At 49.0% G+C, this 20,999-nt stretch overlaps 1 protein-coding gene across 26 annotated transcripts in view; it reads right to left on the reverse strand.

Moving 5' to 3' along the window:
• Positions 1-4,486: 4,486 nt before the first annotated feature.
• Positions 4,487-20,999, reverse strand: part of nrxn3b (neurexin 3b) — a 210,734-nt gene continuing 194,221 nt past the window's right edge. For 14 of the 26 annotated variants that reach the window (XM_078094043.1, XM_078094031.1, XM_078094036.1 and 11 more), the window contains 2 exons: positions 15,153-15,231; positions 4,487-7,247 (listed from right to left, as the gene is read on the reverse strand). In XM_078094043.1, coding sequence (XP_077950169.1) covers positions 6,283-7,247; positions 15,153-15,231 — 1,044 coding nt within the window. In that variant the 3' untranslated portion in view covers positions 4,487-6,282. Of the gene's footprint in view, positions 7,248-8,887; positions 9,423-15,152; positions 15,232-20,999 lie in introns of all 26 variants that reach the window. The other 12 variants (XM_078094042.1, XM_078094039.1, XM_078094041.1 and 9 more) reach the window with 3 other exon arrangements.

Raw genomic sequence — 20,999 nt, forward strand, 5'->3', positions numbered from 1 at the left:
TCAGTGTGTCACTCATTTAAAACCCCAAAAGTTGTTTTCATGCTGATATTCTTATTTACACCCATAGCTGCCAAGTAGAACTGTCGATTGGCTAAATGAAGAACCGACAAAGCTAATGTTGCCATGCGGCGGACTCATGACACTTGATATGACACTTCATAACAGCGACACATTTGTCCCGTGTTTTCCTCCACAGCTTTGTTCCTCTCGACCAGCAAACCTCCCTCATCTCCCTCCGTGAATCCAACCCGCTTCAACAACCCGCCAATAACGGCTTGTAGAAGCGCTCATATTTACGCATTTCCTCCGACAAAAGTTCTTCTTCGTAAACATTCTTCGCTTTAAAAATGCCGCTGTCGGTCTATGAAAGCGGAAATGTGAGACTCCGTAAAGGACGTAGTGAGCGGACCAACCGCAGCCTTGTGCGCTGCGGGAGGCTTGCGTTGCTTGCGTCGAGGTCGACGCAAGCAACGCAAGCCTTGGAAAATTGCTCGACACACGCAAGGACGCAAAGAGGTGTGAAAAGTGACGCGAGGGACACGCAAGGGACACGCAAGGGGGGCCTGCGTTTGCGTCGCTCTGAAAACGCAGAAGCATCAACTAGGCTTTAAACCGAATATGAATGATCCACCGCTTTGAGCCTTTCGGAACAAACGGGTGTTTTTAAAGGGTTAAGAGAACCAGGCCGCTGTATGAAGAGGGCCTGATGTGGGCTCGCTGTGCGTTAGTCCTCTGGCCACCGGGCTGTGCGGGGGCCTCCCGGGGCGGGGAGCCGGCGGAGCGACTCATTGCTTCATCTGGATTCTCACTGGATCCAATCGCACCGTGGAGCTCGGGTAGGAGGCCCGTCTCCCCAGGTGCCGCAAACTGCACACGCCATCAGAGTCTTTGACATCAACTCAGATGGAGACGCGCTGTAGAAGTGTGCACAGGAGTCCAGACTTGGTCCCTAGATGGCGCTGTGTCCGCCAGGCGAGGACCAAAGGGAATTAATTGAGTTTTACAGACAGTAAAGCCGTCTGAGGCAAATGTGTAGTTTGCGATTTTGGGAAATACAAAATGAAATGAATATACACCCGACTGTACTGCTGACGGATCACTGTTTGCTGAATGAATACAAATGCAACAACCATGACCTGTGTGTGTGTGCGCGCTTTGACGTGGCTATAACCAATCTGTCCACACACACACACACTTGTATTTGAAAAACAACAGGCTAATGCTGAGTTAAGGTCAGCGGGCTCATATTTGACCTGTCAGGACTGATCTCCTTCACAGCTGCTCCTCGGAGGACACGGCGTCCCTCCTGAATCAGGGAGAAAGAGAAGCTGCATGTGCACAATCTGTGGACGGCGCTGGTGCTTAGAGCTCCTGCAGCCTCGGCGTGAGCATCACAGGTTCCAGCCGCTGTGACAAAGCCACGGTTTATTTGAACGGAAAAACACGCCGTAAAGCGTCTGTGTGGAATTAACCAGCTCATTAGTTGAAGTCAAATCTCATGACGGGTCAACTGTCAGCCTTTAAATGCGGCTCCCCTGTTGTTGTTCCAGAGCTAATGTGGTCAAATACACACAGAAATCCATTTGCAAACGCCATTAGCAAATGTAAATTGCTTCTTCTATCAATTTGGAAATGAATTATGCAGCCAACCCCAGCAACATTGATGCAATCTACTCCTACTAATTTGACTAAAAGGAAAAGTAGTTGTTACACATACAATCCAATCAATAAACTTTGTCAGCCAACAACTGTGTGAGCAAATGGTGTGTGAGTATTAAATGGGGGGCTTTCCTCCATGGGCACCCCGCTGGTGCAAACCTGAAAGTGACTAATGGCTGAGAAGACAGCAGTTTCAGGCAGAAGTTGTCGTTTTGGGGACTCGCATTCATTATGATCACACTATTAATGTCTTATTTGGCTAAACTTCAACGCTCGTAGATATTTTACGTTTCTTCCGGTGGTGATTTATGCTGCAATTACCTCCCCTTGTTTGGTTTCTCTGTCTCTTCAGGATTTTTGGTGTTATTTGCCTTTCATTTTAATCTCTGGCCTCCCTCTGCTTTGATGAAGAGACGCTTCATATCTCGTCCACCGCAGCATTTATTCATTTGAAAAGAAATATACCAGTCACATTCCTGCATTTTAATCATCTTCCGGTGTGAAATTCATCGCAGAGCCTCGTTCCCGATGAACCCTAAATCAGCTGTGACCTTTGCGATGTGAAGGCAGAGGTTGTTCCTGGTCAAAGGTCACCGCAGCTCCAGGCTCATTTGACTAAAGACCAGATAAATATTGAGTGCTTTCACAAAGGACAGTGAGCTCACAAAGGAAAAGATCCTCAGACTACTTCGGTCTATCTGATCTGAATTGGACTTTTTCACATGTTTTACCTTTTTGAAATATTTTATGGAAATAGTTGCTGAGGTAACAATAAAACAGTTTGAAAATGAAGCAAATCACAGTAACTGCTCTCTCTGAGAGAGAGATGCTGCACTTTATCCAACCAGATAACCCGAAAGTAAATGTAAAGTTTACATACCGATTGCTCACCAGCGGTTATCTCTAAATGAAATATGCCTGGAATGATGAACTACAATCTTGTTATACTTAATTAAAATCAGAAATCAACTAAATTCAAATGATAAAATAGAACCTGGTAGCTAAATAAGAATTCTCAGTATCTGCGATATGACAGTAGTGGAATGAATGCTGTTGTGTGATTATTCAACCTATAAATCACGTATTATATGTATTGCAATTTATGCATTGTAAATCATTTGATATAGATTTCATCATAGATATGAAATATCATTTTTATTCGTATTATCTATGTACCTTTCCCATCTACATTGTGTGCACGAGTAGCGGCTCGCAGTCGGACCTTAATGATGATTAATGGCTCTCCATTCATTGGCACCACGATGGCTTTGCAACCGACAAAACCCTGACGCCCCTAACCCAACCCAAACCCAACCCACCCCAACCCAACCCCAACCTAACCTAACCTAACCCAACCCAAACCCAACCCACCCCAACCCAACCCCAACCTAACCTAACCTAAACCAACCCTAACCCAGCCCAACCCAACGCTAACCCAGCCCAACCGAACCCTAACCCAGCCCAACCCAACCCTAACCCAACCCTACCCCAACCTAACCCAGCCCAACCCTAACCCTAACCCAGCCCAACCCTACCCCAACCTAACCCAACCCTACCCCAACCTAACCCAACCCTACCCCAACCTAACCCAGCCCAACCCTAACCCTAACCCAGCCCAACCCTAACCCAACCTAACCCAACCCAGCCCAGCCCAACCCTAACCCTAACCCAGCCCAACCCTAACCCTAACCCAGCCCAACCCTACCCCAACCTAACCCAACCCTACCCCAACCTAACCCAACCCTACCCCAACCTAACCCAGCCCAACCCTAACCCTAACCCAGCCCAACCCTAACCCAACCTAACCCAACCCAGCCCAGCCCAACCCTAACCCAGCCCAACCCCTCATCCACACAGCCATCGACTCAAAGCTTAGGCAGCTCACATCAGTAATAGTTTGGGCTCAAATAATGAAGTTTAAAGGCATTATAATCTATCTAGTAACCTGTAGTCAAGGGCTCTACTATGTTCACAAGCTGGTCGCCGTCTTCTGTCAGAACGTTGCAACAGTGTGTTGAGGTGATGACAGACTATCTTCATGATAACGTGCTAACAGGAAATACGGATTACTTACCCAGTGCTTGGTAGGGCAGCGCACGAGCTGCAGTAGACTGAAGGATGGATTGAACAGCGTAGCTTGCTGGAATGAATGCTTTCCTAAAGACACACTGTTATTGTGTTGCCTCGTACTGATCAAATCCCCACATGAAGAAGAATGAGCTCAACGGTGCGTCCAGGGCAGTGATCCTTCTCATCGCCCGCGGCGGGATGAAGCAGTTCACGCGGAGCCATTGTGCTAGCTGGATATACTCACGCGTGCCTCTCTGGTGTCTCACATCAACGGGCCGCTGCAAGTTAATGACCAGCTCTGTGAAGGCCCATTTGCACAAAATATGGACATTGTAAACCGGAGGCGGGGAAGCGGGTGCTGCAGCCACTGACTAACAGGCTCATAAGCCGAACACGTGCGTGTGAAGAATCTCATTTGGCTGTGCACTCTCAGAAAGGCCGGACTCCAAAGAAGAAGCAGATCCATTCCTCTGCTGCTCAGACCACCCTGACCCTCTAATAACTCCGTCTCCATCCGTCCTTTGTCCCCTGGTGGCCTCAGGAACGCTGTGAGAATTAGCATAACGATCTACGGGTAAATGATGGGTTTGTGCCGCTCTGCTCCGGACTTCATTTGAATGGAAATGCACTTTTTGATATAAAGGGAAATTATTGGACGGGGATGGCGGTTGGGTGAATCATCTTCAATCTTCACTCACCTTTACACCATAACATGGAGGATTGAGACACAGCCATCAGCGGTCCAACATCCAAAAGGTTTGGGAACAACATTTTTTATTTGTGGGAATTGTTTGGAGTCATAGGAGCATTAGACACTAAAACTGTTCGAAAAAAGCCAAGTAACAACACAAAAAACCAAAGTGAACATACACACTGACTGATTTTACCTGAAAATGAGATCAAATAACCAGCAATAAATAATGACATAAAAAACGAAATATTGCTGGAAGAGAATGTCATAAAAATGAGACATGAAATTAAGCTACTCAATAAACAGAGAAAACAGATGCAAAAAGACGAGTTGAGCGTACGAGAACATTGACGTCAGAGTTTTAAAAAAAAGAAGGAAAGGAAACAAAAAAACACCTGTAAATCAGGAAGGTGCTAATAACTCTCATAATGCGTCTTTATTCTCTTCCTCTGTTTCTTAAAATGTCCAATAAAAAATAAATAACATCATGAAATTCATTTCAGAATAAGGAGGAGACCCGACTACAAGATCCGAGGGAGTTGTTTTCTAATTGATTGACAGCTTCTGGTGAAATATTCATGCGACTGAAGAGGAACATTATCCAGAGAGACTAGACGTCTAATCTAACAACATTTGCTCTCTGTCTAAACAAATGTTCCTGTGCACATCATTTTTTATCCCCAGGCGTTCCTGGAAAGGATTATAAATCACTTCTTTGTCGTGTTGCTCAAGCGGTAAAATCAAATCAAATGGTCCGTCTATACAAGAGGATGATTTCTTTTTTTAAAAAATCAACAGAAACTTTCATTTTCTGTACAATATTGACCTGCAAAGCACAACGGCTATGATGTAATAAAATATGTAAACATATTTGCTGTTTTTGACACGGTTGTCTGTGACAACAGATAGAATCTCACTTGTTCATACTAGAGTAAGTCTTTAGTCCAGACCTTTTTTAAGATTGCGACAGTTAAAATCTCAGCTGGACACACGTTATGATAATGCGTTTGGAACATCTCAGGAAGTGGATGGAAACTGGACAAAAGTGATGCTTTTGGATATTTTTCAATTCAGGCGGATCCCCTCATCCAAGCTTGAACACCATCTGGAATTAGTTTGCCGCTCGTCCCTTAACGACGAGACGAGAGGGAGACACGTTACTGCATCGCATCCCCACCCAACTGGACATCATCCCTCCAAAAGAAGGACCTAGAATAAATGAATAAATAACTAACCAACTGAATAAATAAAAAAGAAATAAAAGATAGCTGTAAGTACCCATTTATACTACAGCTCGTTTCGCCTCCATGAAAGCTACATTTGATGAAAGTGTTTGCGATGCGAATCATGTTTTGACGTCCAACTTTCCCGACAATCGTGGTTTCTTGAGGTCCCTCACTTACACAGATGCCAGCACCACGTCACATACACTCACATGCATGCTCTGGATGGCCGAAACGACAGAGATCGTATTTTACAGGTTTACAATGGACACGGCTGTTGGAACTCGAAGGATCACGCTCATCTTGACAGTCACTTGGGGGGGGGGGGGGGTCGTGTGGATTTTAGAGGGATGTTTGTCACACTGCCAAATGTCTCCAGCAGGCTCGCCTTAAAAAGATCCACGTTGAGTCCCGGTGAAGTTGTACTGCATTGTCTCTCTGTAATGCTTACAATAGTAAGTGTGCTTCCATAAGCCAAACGTTTTTTTTGCAAATGTTTCAGTGACTCAGTAAGACTTGGATTCTCAAGAGGTTTTATCCTTTTTAAAATCACAGTTGCCAATATGGTACTGTCAAAACGTTTATAACTGTGTTCCAAACAGTTTATCTTTCTATGTGTTGGGAAATGACTTTTGATTTCTATACATAATATTCCTTGTCCTTGTCTTTCGGTCTCTTGGTACTGGCGCTGCCTTTGGCGCTGCCGCTGGGCGTCTTTTCCTTCACCACAGCGCCGTTGGTTTGCGCCGAGTTGCTGATGTAGTTGCGCGTCTCGTCCACCTGGTAGGAACCCTCGTCCCTGTTCCTGTACTTGTACATGGCATAGAGGAGGATGAGGATGCAGAGGGCGGCGGCGGAGACGATACCCACCACCATGCCTGTGGTACTGCTGGATTCCCGGATCACCTCTGAGGCCCCCGGGGGCACCCGCCTCACCACTCCGGGCACGGTGGGCAAGGGGGCGGGCACCGTGCGCAGCATGGGCGAGGTGATAAAGGGGCCCCGTGGCTTGGTGCCGTCCAGATCGAACGTCGTGGGCAGGGGCAGCAGGACTATGTCCGGCTGCGGGGGTTTTACCTCGCGGTTGTTCATTTTCCCGGCGGGCAGCTTGGGTGGCTTGTCCGAGGGGACCGCCGGCGTGCCCCGGAGGTCAGGCAAAGGCGAGGAGGGTGTAGTCCTACCTGCCTCAGAGGCTTTGCTAGGCCTCAAGTCCTTGGCCTCCCACTTGGGTGCGAGGACTTTGTAGCTGCCTTCATAGGCCGATGTGGTCAAGATCTTATCTGTTACCAGGGAGAAGGTGGTGTAAAAATCTTCATCGTCAGTCGGGGGCAGGCTTGAGTCGAAAGCTTCGCCAGAGCCAAACCCCGAAATCACCATGCCATCATCATCATCATCATCACCACCATCATCACAATCATCGCCGCCTCGGTCCGAAAAGCAAGGTACCCCCGCCTCAGTGGCCATGGCCAAGGATTCTTTGGTGGTCTCGATAATGGTGAGGACGGGGCGGAGGGTGGGGGGGAGGGGGATGAAGGGAGAACGGGTGGATACAGAGGGGATGTCTATGGGGTCCTCCACTAGCACGGGGATCACTAGCTCCCCTCCTGGAAAGTGAAAGAGAGACAGACAGCAGTCAGAGGGCGGACGAGAAGCAGCCAAACACCAAAACCGTCGGTCACCAAAGAACGTCTAAAGCAAAGCTCAACGGAGGGAAAAAAGAACTGAAGAAAAACCAGAAAAGAAAGAACGGAAAATACTGTACCAGTGCAAAAACAATAGAACAGAACCAAACAAGACCCAAACTGAGAGGAAAACAACAGCCAAAGATAAAGTCCACATTGCATCAAAAGGCGTTGAGGGATGCACCCAGGTGAGCCACATAAACTGACTCCACGTACTAACTCCTACGTGCATCAGCATTGCATCTATACCGCAGTATGAACCCGTCATGGATGGCAGACCTTCTATTTGCTGCATGAAGATTTACCAGTTACTGTATGAAAAAGTGCGAATGATGTGCAATGCCACACATTTCTGCACATAAATGACTAGTTCAGGCTTTTAAGAGGCTAGTTTCATTTTTCTTTCCAAAACGTTTGTTAAAAAAAAAACTGAGCACAAAAAGCTGCATTCAGTGGATAAAAAGGGGGTAAATACATTTAATTAAAATTCAAGTGCAAGCCAGTGGGCCTGACAATAATGTAACTAAGTCGTCAATGGGAAACTGTCATATGGCGGCAGAGGGAGGTGCTTTTTAACGCTGTTCACCGACACGGCGGGAAAAGACCAACTGAAAAGCGACAGAAGGTCTTCTGGACAGGAAGTGCCAACAAAACGTGGCGTTGAGCCTCTTAAAAACCTGACGACACTTTAGTTCTGAGGGTCCCGCACTGATCTGCTAAAGGCCTCTCGCCCACGTGTCATGAGCCCTGCAGGGGACAGCATCTTGCCTTTTGAGCCCCACAGTTACCACGATGGCACAAAGTCCCTGAGCAGTTCAATCACACCTGAATGTTTGCTCCTTTTTAGCGGAAGGATCTTCGTGTTCTCCATTTTGGGGATAACATGATACCGACCGTGACTTCTTCACTAACACATTCCCTCATACGTACAGCTGCATTCTTAATTCACCTACCGAGGGACCAACATCTTCTCCTGGGTTACTGTTGCAGTTTTACACGCATGACATGAATTAAACTAAAGCGCAACCAAAATCATAGAAAACTTTATTTATAAAACGTATGCACAAATCTACCTGTAGAGAAAATACGTCTCTCAAAACGTGATTGACATGCGGTGTGTCTGTATGGGAACAGATTATATTCATAAGACTTTGCTCCCTACCTGTGTGTTTAAAAACCTTCTAACGAACTCTAATAAATCCATTGGGGAACACTTGGTACCGCGTGCGTTCCTCGGGGACCACGAAGGGTTTCAAACATTCAGGCGTCTCTTGAAGCTGCTTATCCTCTTGCCAAAGTGGCTTGTTTGTACAAGTGCAAACGCACACAGACAGAGATGCAAACCTTTTGGAACAACAAAAAAAAAAAAGAACACAACAGAAAAGAAGGAAACCAAAATAATAACCAATGCATTGCAGAGAGTTCAGAGTTAGGGCAAACATGGAAAAATAGACATTCACAAAGTAAAGCCACTGATAGCTATTCAGAAGATGGATTAGTAAGAAGAAAAACAGCTTGTAAAAATCATAAAAGCCTACAAAAAGAAACAGTTTCCAACTTACATCAACAAATTGCCCGCGTGATTTTGGCAGGAAGAAACAAAATGTACAAAAGAAAGTGGTGTAAGAATGCCTCTGGACAAGTTAGGTTAGTTTCTTTTTTAGCAGTTTCTGATTAATTAGTAAATATTTCTCTATTTAGACAGGATGGTACAGGGAGGTAACAACACATACATCCACACATCATGACATGAAAAATAAGTGCAATATAACTTTTTATGTTCTTTTGATAGTCTTATTTTTGTATGAAAAGAAAGTGTATATCTAGAACTCTTCGATAGATTAGTGTCTCCATAAATATCTACAACTAGAGGACTCTTCTTTTTTTTTTTTTTTTACTTCATCAATGGACGACTGTACATTTCTTAGAATCTCTACGTAACGGGTCTGGGAGGAGGGAGCGTGACGGGGGGGGGGGGGGGGGGGACCTATGAACAGACTAGGAAGGAAATGACATAGATGGGGGTGAACGTGTACATCAGTTGCCATGTCCATGTAAAGGCGGCACGAAGCGGTCGGGCGGCATTAGCGATTTTGGCTGTAAGGAAGGGATGGGGATATACACACAATGAGCATATACATGCCCATCTACAGAAGAGAACAGCACTCTCAACACTGACAGTTTTACAAACCCTAAGCTGCAACTTCTTTTGCCATGCACAAAACGAATCGCTTCATTAATTAAATCCAAATTTCAATCAGAGAAAGCCGTCAGGTACCGGGAGCATGTTAGCGGTGAGCATAGGAACAGTTTGGAACACTCTGCACAGATAGTGGGGGAGGCTCGACTTTGGAGGCGTCTTCTCTTTTTTCTCTATGAGGACGTGAATTTGAAATGCTGTTAAATTTTGACAGCCGGTCTGAAAAAAAACCTCCCGTTTGTGAAGTCCTCATTCATTCATAGAGAAAAGAGGAAGTTTCTTTCTAATTAGGGAAGAAATCATCAAAACATTGGCAATAGTGATTCTTGGCAAATTAACAGTTTAAAATTTGAACATTTTCAGAATAGAAACAGGTAGATACACATATATGTGTTTCAACATATATGTACAGGACAAAAATAAGTCAAACAGAGGAGCAAGCAAGAAAGAAAGGCAGTACATTTGTCACACTATCAAAGATGAACAACCAGAAAGCACACACTGAGGCAGACAGAGAGGAAGGGCTCGCCACCTCCATTAACTAATAATAAAGCCTTTATTATTAGTCACTGCTACATTTCTCTTGTTAGTATCTTAAAACACGGGACAGAGCGTGCGATCTGGGTGTACGTCAGAGAAAGAGGTCGATCGGACATGGTTTCGTTCTGGATTTGAGTTCCGTGATAAGAAGTTGGGTTAATGCATGCTTAAGTAAGTTGCATTTAGGGAGAGTAATATACAGTAACAATACAGCAAGCCATGGGACAGGAAAGGGAAAGGGGGCTTGAGGGGGTCGGAGGTCAGTCAAACGCCACTGCCACCGCGGGCTGACGTTCATCAGCAGTGGACATGGGTGACATAAAGCCAACATCATGTGACATTCCGGCCCAGCGAGACTGCTAATGAATCAGGGGGGAGAACGGATGAGCTGCAGAGAACGCAGCGTTGGCGAGGAGTTCCACAAGAGGCCTCGGGGGGGCGTCTGCCTATGGGCGACCGCGTTCGTCCTCTGCAGGCCGAAATACGCAATGAGGCATCCGTCGGCGCGCTTTATGGCGCAGCGGAGGGAGGGGCTTGTTGAGCCAATTATTAAATAAGCGATAATAAGAACAGCAATAAGTGGAATGTGAGGATTGTTTTATCCGACGGTGCCCCGGTGGTCTCGGCCTTGTTTGCATCCTCCCGTTCTTGGCTGACAGCTTTCGGCGCCTGTGTGCGTTGCGCCGTATCGACAAAAGGTCGGGAGGGTCTGCAGTCAGTCAGTGCAGAGGACCCTGATGTGTCGGTAAACACTTTAATCCTGTGTAAGCCCCCGTTGCTCCGCTCGCTGCAGACAGACACTGGGCTTCCTCGTGGCTTCGCTCGACTAGACGCCGCTTGTCTCCCACACTCGTCCCCGGCTACCAACTCTCTATTTTAGTCTTCTGTCTTTTTTTAAGCAAAATAAAGTTAGGACTTTATTAACAATTTGTTTACCTGGTAGCATTTTAAATCCCGAAAGTGAGAGAAATGCTGCTTAAAAATGGACTGGGTTGTGCTCATGCTGGCTTTTCAAGAGGAATTAAGCGAACGTCGTGATTTTTAAACGAGCGACTGACTACTTCAGCAGGTCGAACGCTAGAGACGAGGAAGTCTCCGAGCAGCACTTTCTTTTCTCCCGCTCTCCCCCCTGATCCCCGTGTCCATCCAGCGTTTTGCTGAGGCTTCCGGATGGAGATGATCCAAAACGGCGTGTCCCGGAACGGACGATTCCGAGAAAGCTGAAAGCCGGCGCCCCGGCAGCAGCTGCGCGTCAACTGAATCGCTGGGGTTTCAAAGCTGCAGATTGTGGGCGAGTCAGTGGTTCGGGGCCCCGAACTGTCATTGTGGCGCCGCGCATTGTGCCCCGGACACCTGCTGCCGCAGATTCATCACGGGTGGAGACCTGCTCACTGCACAGCCGGCAAAACGCCGATTCCCAGTGTGGACACACTCAAAGGGGCCTGCCGGGGATTATATCGCCGCCCTCTAGCTTCCTAGAAACATGTACTTGGTAATATGAGTTCGATGGCGAGGCGAGCCCTGCGGTAACCGTCTCCCACGTGGCAGGTATACTTCTTAATCTGTCGCCATGTGGATGGATGCGTCCTGCCGTATTAAACTGGCGACGCGCCCCCGTCCGCCGCTCGGTTGGCTTTACAGCTGTTGGGCTGTGACCTCCCCACTAGGCGGACACATGTCAGCCTTTAATAACCTTTAAACTGATCTGAGGCCTGCGTTGAAGTGACAGCCAGCCGAATGCGCTCGACAGAAGCCACGACGGACGGCACAAAGGGACCCGGTGATCCGTCCCCATCGTACTTGATTCTGCAGCCTTACATCATGCCGATCGTTCGTTTGATCCACAGACTCTTTACTCTTCACGTTACACAGATGAGGAGAGATCTGCTCCACTGCATCAAAAGGTGCTCGGGTAAAGGTGCCGCACCAATTAGGGCCCTTTTATTTAATAAAATCTATCTGACCTTCACAGAGGGCAACGGTTACAGTGTTTGTAGAGATGTGTGGGAGGAGGATCTCTGTTGTGTGGTTTGTTCGGACGGGAACAACATATTGTGCGTCTACGCAAAGTGTGAACATTCCCTACGCACGAGTGGGACCGGAACCACATCCTTCTGTGACGAGTTGGGAAAGACACGAGAGTGAGAGCAGCAACGCCGCCGCTTCAACCTTTTCCTTGCTGCTTGTCGTAGTTTGTGTGAGTGATCTTCATCATCATCATCATCATCATGTCGTAGCCGCTGAATCATTATTAATCATCATAAACACTTTGGATTTGGAAAATAATTTGCATCAATTAATAAAATCTAATTCCATATTAATTTAAAGAATTGCTCCAATTACACGGCAATCATAAACTGCCACTCTGTTAATCGCTGTGAAATGAAACGATTAACTGAGACGCTGTTTGCGGCGAACGGCGGTTGGTGCCCGTCGTGCTCTCCTGCACGTGGGCGAGCGGCGTCGGCGTGTTCGGGTCCTTCAGACCTCACAGCACCCTCCCTACTCGCCCTCTTGTGGAACTCCCGCGGGATTAAGGGGGGAAGGTGAGGTTCATCACTTTTTGTCGGACAAAAACAACCACGGGACGACCACGCACGGCAGGCGGAGACGAGCGGTCCGCCCGGAGACGCAGACGCCGTCACAACGCGCCTCCCGGGGGGGCCGGCGGAGGCCTCCGCAGCCCCCCGGGAGACGCGCACACACACTGACGCGTGTTAGCAGCCAGCTGGGGGGTCGGCCCGAGGCTTATGGGTGGAGTGGAAGCAGTACACAAAATGGATGCCTGTCATATCCATGCAGAAGCGGGGGGAGGAGGGGGGGTGGGGGGGGCAGAAGTAGGGCCGCGGTGCAGCCCGGTACAGTGTGCATGCCACAAACGCCTTCTACTCAGAGCAACAGATAGAATAGAAAAACAGATATACTTTGTGGCAATAAAAGTCCTTTTATGCCATCTGCATTCAAACAGACATGTATATGCAGAAAGGCTAAGAGAAAGAAGGGTGAGTGAGTGAAGGGGGGGGGGGGTCGGGGTTTAACGCTCGGGGGGGTGGGGGAGGGACGCGGGGAGTCATTCTTTCATTCACGACTTTCTTGAGACAGAATGGGGGGGTTTGGCTGCACAAGCCAAGAAAAGGACGATGGCAAGAAAGGATTTTGTTGCCGTTCATTTCCCTACAACGGGGGGGGGGGGGGGGTTCCTCTGGACGGCATATGGCATAAAACATAAACACGGACTTGATGAGGGGGGGGGGGGGGGGGGGGGGGCGACTTTGTATTTTCCGACCACCAAAAGTTCATGCGGCACGAGATGAGGGCGGAAACGGGGGGGTTGGCGTGATGTTCGGCTTGGAGGATGGACGGCGGATGATGAGGAGGAGGAGACCAAAAGAAAAAAACACCACAACAACACGAGAGAAAAGAAAACCCCCCCAATCGACCCCCCCCCCCCCCCCTCCTCCCCCCCGGCCCGTAAGTAAAGGCAAAGCAAAAACACAAAGCGCCGACGTCGCAGCGTCGCGGCCCAAACCGATACGGGGGGAGATGTGCGTGTGTGCATCGCAGGACAAAAACAAACCAAGATCACGTCGTGCAGCTGCTCACACGAGTAGAAGCAGGGGGACGAGGAATGAGGACATGAATGTCTGTGTCAACAGGGTGAAATGTACATCATGTATGAGTGTGCGTGGCTTCGTATGTCGCCACTGTATGAGGAGAGGGTACCGTGTTCTCTTCAGCAGAAACTTCTCACTGCGCCTCCACGTTGACAATATGCGGGTTGGAGGCTTTAAAAGTGTCAGGAATGAAAAATAGCTGCAGGAACGTGTCCATTCAGTATCAATAATCTCCGTAGAAAGAGAGCGACTCGCGCTTAGAGATAAAGAACCTGAGTGCTGTGGCCACGACGAGAGAAAATGACTTTCTCTTCATAATAAAAGCCTAAATGTGGCTACATTTTAAGAAGCAAGACTCATTTCTAATTTCCCGGAAAAATAAATCTGTTTTCCGAGCAGAGATAACAAAGGCCTTTTATTAGCAGATTAATGAGAGTGGATAAGACTCTCCTGGGGTCCCATCGGGGTCCCATCGGGGTCCCATCGGGGTCCCATCGGGGTCCCATCGGGGTCCACGTGTCGTTGTTCAAGTTACTAGACGCCTCAAAATAACCAATCATTTAAAATCTGCAGTTATATTACCAGCTGTGATTTCATTTTCAAACTCTGCTGAGTGAGCGTCTCATCACTGTGATAACTTTAATCACAAAGTGATGTGTGCCTGTGTGTGTGTGTGTGTGTGTGTGTGTGTGTGTGTGTGTGAGGGAGAAGGGAAGAGAAACGATGCACACAGAGGTTTGAGGATATCTGTTCTCTATTAGAATGTTTCAGGTAAGGCAAGCCTCCGACCAGGGGAACAGAAGTACAGAGGAGGAGGGGGAGGAGGAGGAGGAGGAGGGGGGAGGAAGAGGCTTGCTTGCAGTTAGTCTGCTACATATCACAGTATCTTTGCTGAAAGCATCTTTGTTCTCGAAAGAATCTCAAAATGTATCCTCTGTCAAGAGAGACGCACACACACGCACAGCAAGAGGAAACCCACCAGCACAGGACAGATACATTTTGAAGCATCAGCGTGGGCGACATGGGGGCTTGATACTAATTTTGTACTTTGTTGATTAAAGTTTTGCTCTCGAATGCTGAGAGAACCAAATTAGTATCAAGGCTTCGTCATGTCCGCAACCAGTGTTCCCATAGCTAAGTGTAACTTGTTGTAGGGGCGGAAGGGCGGGGGGCTCGGACCGCAGTAGCTGGCTAGACGATGTGTGCATTTACAGTTAACCTTCTACTGAGAGCCTGGGGAGGACAATCAATCGCCAAGGACTTCTTTAGACTTAGGATGTACGCTGAGAGTCTACCAGTGTCGATCTGACGGTAGGCTCCCAGTGGCTACTGGTCTTCTGGCTTTTAGAAGTTACACTTGGAGCTCCCATGGGACATGATGCTAAGAGGAGGGGCTCCTCGGTAGCAACTCAAAGGAGGTAAGGAGAAATAGACCAGGTTCAGAGCAAGCACAACTCGACACACCCGTCCCACCTGCATGTCCCGAGTCGCACTCCTCCAGGTCCTCGTCGTCGCTGGAGCACTCGGCGGACGAAACGATGTCATCGGTCGTCTGCGGAGAGACAGAGACAGAGAGAGACACGTTCGCGTTTAGGCCGCCGCGAGGAAATCTCCACGCGCACCCAGCCCTCCGCCTGTCCTTGGGCTCCCACACATCACCTGGAGTCGATCATATTTCACAGTGTTTATCATTCTTCACGTCGTGCGCCGTCCACCTCAGCGGATAATTGTTTACCTTCACCCTCCGCGCTCCGCCTCCCATTATTTATGGGCCCCCCCTCCCCCTCCCCCGTCTGCAATCAATGGGCCCAGCGGCCCCCCACAGATCAACGCTGTCCAGGCGCCTGATTTGTGCTACCGGGTGCAGGGGGGGGGGGGGGGTTTAGTCTCGCTAGCCACACCCGCAAAGGAATATCTGCACTAGTTCCTACAAATCAGATTTATTGCCCCCCCCCTTTCCTCCGCTCAGGTCGACCCACAGAGGACGTGTTGGGGGGCCGGGGGGGGGGGGGGGAAGAGGGGGGGACGCTGGGCAGAGCGTTTCTTGGAATGAATCATTGGCGCGATAAAATAAGCCCTGTCAGCGAGCGGGGTTATGAAATCAGAGCCCTGATTGAGTTTTCCAGTCGTGGCCGAGGGTCTGAGGTTCTAAATATCATCGAGTCTGACAGACTAATGAAACGCGCCCCCGTGCTTGTGCTGCGGCTTTCACCGGTGCACCGACAGAAAGCTGTCCGCCCCTATAATATGCACACACACACACACACACACACACACGCTGATGCTCAACGTCTCTACCAAACCTCACCGGCAGGAAGTGGATTATTCAAAGTGTTTTACGGAGGCGCGGTGTGAATATGCGTGACGGACTGAGACGTTTTCTGTCTCATGGACTGCGCCAGCACAAGGAAGCATAACGAGAGGAGGCTGGGAACTACATTTGGAAAACACGACTATTTGTTGAAGCCACATTATGGGCGTAAAAGTCTTGTTCATTGCTGGAAAATGGTTATTGTTTGTTACTGTGATAGCGGGCAGATGTGGGAACAAAGAGAGATGAAAACCCGAAGCCGCCGGCTGCGTCTCGTCCGACTTCATCATAGTTGAATACATATTTTGGAAGGACAAGAACATCCGTGTTCAGCTCCTTCTCGGTCTAGCTGGACCGTGGTTATTTAAACGCCTCAAAAGCACCAGAGACAATTCTTGGTACCTGTTGCGATGGCAACCGGTTCTCGATACGTGGCCAGTCTAACAAGGGTCAAATGTCAATTGAATCACACCACGTCTTCACGCAGGTAACAGGTTTCTGAACATAATGCGGAGGCCGTTCTGGGGGTAGAAAAACGGAACCCGACGGTTGCACGTTGATGCACAGACTGCAGCAGCACGCGGCTGCAGCGAGGTATTAAGACATATTGTGCTGTCTTCTTCAAAGCCCTGCAATACATCTGTATCTCACGCGCCAAAAAACAAAACATGACAAAATAATGAGAACCAGCTTGTCGAAATTCGGATAAATTGGGCATTTGTGTATATTTTCGTGTCCTGTAGCTTCTTCCACCCTGCTGTGAGGTGCGCAGCAGGAAAAAGCTCTTGGAAAACGGATAAAATCCTCCGACCAGCCGTCTGTCCAGAGGGACAACACGAGAGACATGGCGTGGCTTTAACGGCCAAACTGCAGCTCACGTAAAGGGTTCTTACACTGTGTTACAAAAACACCAAACCTTTCAGTCGGAAGCACAACCACGGCTGCTTCCCCACGGCTCCGCCCTCTTTATCTCATTAACGACGTTTTCCTTGGAAGGGATTTAAAATGGATCTGATTTCTTTCTAATAGGATCAGAGTGGATTTTGTTTGGCCTCTGCAGCATTTTAAGAAGTTCCATTACCACCGTCCTTCACCGAGGGACACTCCTAAGACGGTGTTTGGAAGGTTTGCGGCAGGCTGATCAAAACAATGGGGGTCAAATATCACGGCTCTTAACCCCCGGCTGAACCCTTGATGAGCTCTTTACTTGAAAGTCCTCGCTTAGCAATGAAAAACGTCCCGCGAAAGGAAGAGGACTGACTGCCTTTGCTCATGGATTGCAAAGGTTGCATCAAAAAACTGGGACTCGGAGTGAGAGACCCTCCAATGGAGGCCACTCGGATTCCACTCGGGAGGAATCGATGGGGGCTTTTGGAGTGTGACATTCGTAGATCCACTACTGAGGTACCCGATTCATTCACGTGTCTCTGTCCCAGCAGCTCAGCGTGGAGAGGTGGGCGAGACGTCGGGGAGAGCTTACAGCACCAGGCAGCATAATGGGAATCCACACGCAGCAGGATGAGGAGTCAAACGGTGCGCTTGGCCAGGGGGGCGACAACAACTGATTTTACAGCTGGGGAAATCCAATTCTCTGTCTAAATCTCCATAACCGAGTGGCACATATTTTGGCAGCAAAGTCATTTCTTTTTTTTTTTTTTTGGGTGTAATTACGCTCAACGAACGTTCTCATCATCATTTTGAAGAGAGTCTGGGCGGCGGGATTTACCGGCCCGGGTTTGTAGTGTGTGTGTGTGTGTGTGTGTGTGTGTGTGTGTGTGTGTGTGTGTGGCAATGTGTATGCGCATGCCTCCTCCTGCAAAGAAAAGCGTGTGATACATCATGATTTCCCTGCATAGGAAGCTCGCGGGCCATGTGCATCACGCCTGATTATCCTGATTACCCTGCTTCCAAGCGACGCTCAAATTCCCAACACCACCAGCAAACCCCACCGTCCAATCAATAGCCAGACTTCATTAACACAGCCTTCACCTCTGACTGCTTCAGCACACCGATCGATGCTGATAGACAGAAGAGTCTCCGAATATGCCCGCTTTTACTTTACCCAACCGCTGGAACTGACTAACAAAACGGAGAATGGGCAAAGACGCTGCGCTGTCTCCGTCTCCACCCAGCTTCTCTGGGCGTTAATGCAGAGACCATCAGCGGGCGGCGCGGCGATTACCCCCGGCAGCTGAATGGAGTGCATGCCGCATCACCAGGCCCGACCTCGGAGTGAACAATGAGGCTGCCAAATTGATTAACGGTAAACCTTAAAAGGTTGGGAACCCAGCGCACACATCAAAGAGCGCTCGCTCAGCACAGCTCACAGACTTCGGTTTGAGTTCCGGAGCTGCAGCATTTTTAGAGGCTGGCTTCAGATGTTTCCCCTCAGACAGTACGTCAGGGCAGCGGGTTTACAGCGGAGGTTTGGGGGTTGGGTGTCATTGGATCCCTGTCAGGTGGGTGTTAAAACAATGAGCTTTTTGAGTCACTGTCACTCAGCGAGGAAACGCAAAGACGACATTTCTTTACCTGTGGAAGGATTTTATATCCACCGCAGGCTGCTTTTCGCTCCCCGTTGAAATAAGCCTATGGAGCGGCGTGCATACATACTAAAACCCTGCTGTTGACACAGTATTAATATAAACACAACCAACCGGCACAAAACTCAAAACAGAAACAAGACTGTTGGTTTGTAACGTTTTCTTTCATTGTTCCAAATTATTTTTCATCTTCATAAATGACTGATGCTTTCTGTCGCATTCTGTCCCTGCAGGAGCAACGTCACACCTTCTCTTCACACCCGACTGTGGCAGAAGAGCCCCTGCAGACTCCACGGTTATATTTAACAAGCTTTTACAAGTAGTGAGCTAATTCTCTTTGGAAGGTTCGGGAAATATACCACCATTTAATCGAGTGCTTGCAGACATCTTTCAAACTGAGACTGTCTCAACATGGAGCAAAAAAAAAAAAAAAAAACGGAGCACCTGCTGCTTCTGCATCTGCAGCCGCGTCGGAATATTCTGCCGAGCGCGACGGCGATGTGTTCGGTCACGTCAACGCAGCGGCTGGTGCTCGGCGGGGGGGGGGGGGGAAAGACGTGGCCGCTGTCAAAAGTTTCTGTCCGGGGTCACGAGAACGGTGTCAAGGCTGAACTGCAGCCCCGCCCCCCTGGTTACGGATGTTACAGGGAAATAAACGCCGGGACGGCGGCGACAGGCGTCTGCGCGCTCGTGCACTCCGCATTGAGGCGTATCGGGAGGGAGGGAGGGAGGCGGGCAGGGGGGGAGGGGCGCTGGAGGTTCCTCCTGAACCCACCACGGCCTCATCACAACAAATGATCTTCACAAGGTTTGGACCCAGCGGGGGAAGGAAACACTGTGAAGGGAACAAAGGGAACAGTGCTCCTCCGATACCAAAGCCGGTTGGTTTATTCACGTTGCCACGTCGCCCACTGGCTGAAGACGTGTTCTCTTTTTGGTTCACACTATTGGCCGTGGACCAAAAAACCTCGTCCCGGTAAGCAGCCGTTGAGACGCGCAATTCAAAGCAACTTCTTCCTCCCTGACGTCCCCTTGGACATGAGACATTTCCTGTTAAAATGCACTGTACTGGAGTATACCTCTTTATCTTGTCACTCACCCATTCACGGCCATTAATACGCTGACGTTCATGACAGGAGCCACTACATCAGCGACGCCTGCTCCTCAGCACCCAGCATTCACACGGCGCACAGTCGCAGCTACCAGAGCTATTTGTGTCTCCTGCCCAAGGACACATCAACCTGCAAACAAGTGGAGCCGGGGATAAAACTACCGACTGTCTTCTTCATGTGAGAAATGGCCCCGGAAACGAAGGCCCCCCCCCGAGCTCCCGAGCTCCCGTTCCTCCCCTCATATCAAACTGAGACAGTCATCTGTAGCGGGAGCTTCGTCCTCCTATTGACAGATGTCCGATTACGTCCGAGCTGAGCTTTGACATGCCGTCGAGGAAGAGGCTTGTATTACGAGAAAAGTCAATGGCACTAGACATTATCCCCATCAACGGGGGCGGCCACGACTCTTTCAGCTCATGTCCTAAGGTGATGGGGGGTTTTCATGGATTGGATATTCTAATAAAACGCTTGAGCGTGATCTTTGATCTGTGTAGTAAAAACACGGGTGGTGCAAACAGCCCCTCCGTTAAACCAGGGCAACAAAATGAGCTCCTGAATCAACTCCAGGGGCCAAAGCCGCGAGCTAAATGATTTCCTAGATCAAATATTGATATTTCCAATGAGTACCCTCGGTGGGCTTCTCCTAGCGGGCTCCTGCAGTCAGCGTTTTCCCGGTTCTCTCCAGGTGTATGGGGAAATGAAAAGAACGTCTGGGAGCTGGGTGAAGGCAGGCGGGGGTGGGGGGGGGGTAAAAGAAAATAAAATGCATTTAATTTGTTCACCATCACCACGGCGTGTGGCTTGCAGCAGAATGGGTTATTTTTCCCGGGGAGCTGCCGGTGGCTCCACGCGGCGGTGGGGGTCGCTGGCTCACAGCAAACCCTAATTGCCCAGAAGCCGTTGGCAGCTACTTTCAAACAGGGTCATTCATCTTCCCACGGTGCAGGAAATGGTCTTTGGCCCTGATCCTTAATCACCCCCCCGCCGCCGCCCTCCCCCACGCAGCGTACAAGGTCACCAGGGAAGCCCTGTGACAAACAGACACGCACTCGTTTATGTGTGCACACACAACACACAACATTGCTGACAGACGGGGGCGGGGGGGGGGGGGGGGGGAGCTGAAGGCGTCGTTCACACGGTACGTTGTTGTCGTCCACATGGCGGATGCGCCTGTTGACGGGACGATGGCTTGGCGTTTCGGACTCCAGGGCTTGAAAACCAGACTTCACCTTCCTAATTTCAACAACACAATGAATGTGTCCACTTGAGAAGGCGGTCGCCTTCCTAGCGGGTAACTGAAATCGGACGTTGCACGTTCTCCATGTTCAGCTGCCTTTTAATGCATTTCATCGTT

The sequence above is a fragment of the Gasterosteus aculeatus genome, chromosome 18 (genome assembly GCF_964276395.1).
Source record: "Gasterosteus aculeatus chromosome 18, fGasAcu3.hap1.1, whole genome shotgun sequence".
In the NCBI taxonomy this organism is placed as follows: Eukaryota; Metazoa; Chordata; class Actinopteri; order Perciformes; family Gasterosteidae; genus Gasterosteus; species Gasterosteus aculeatus.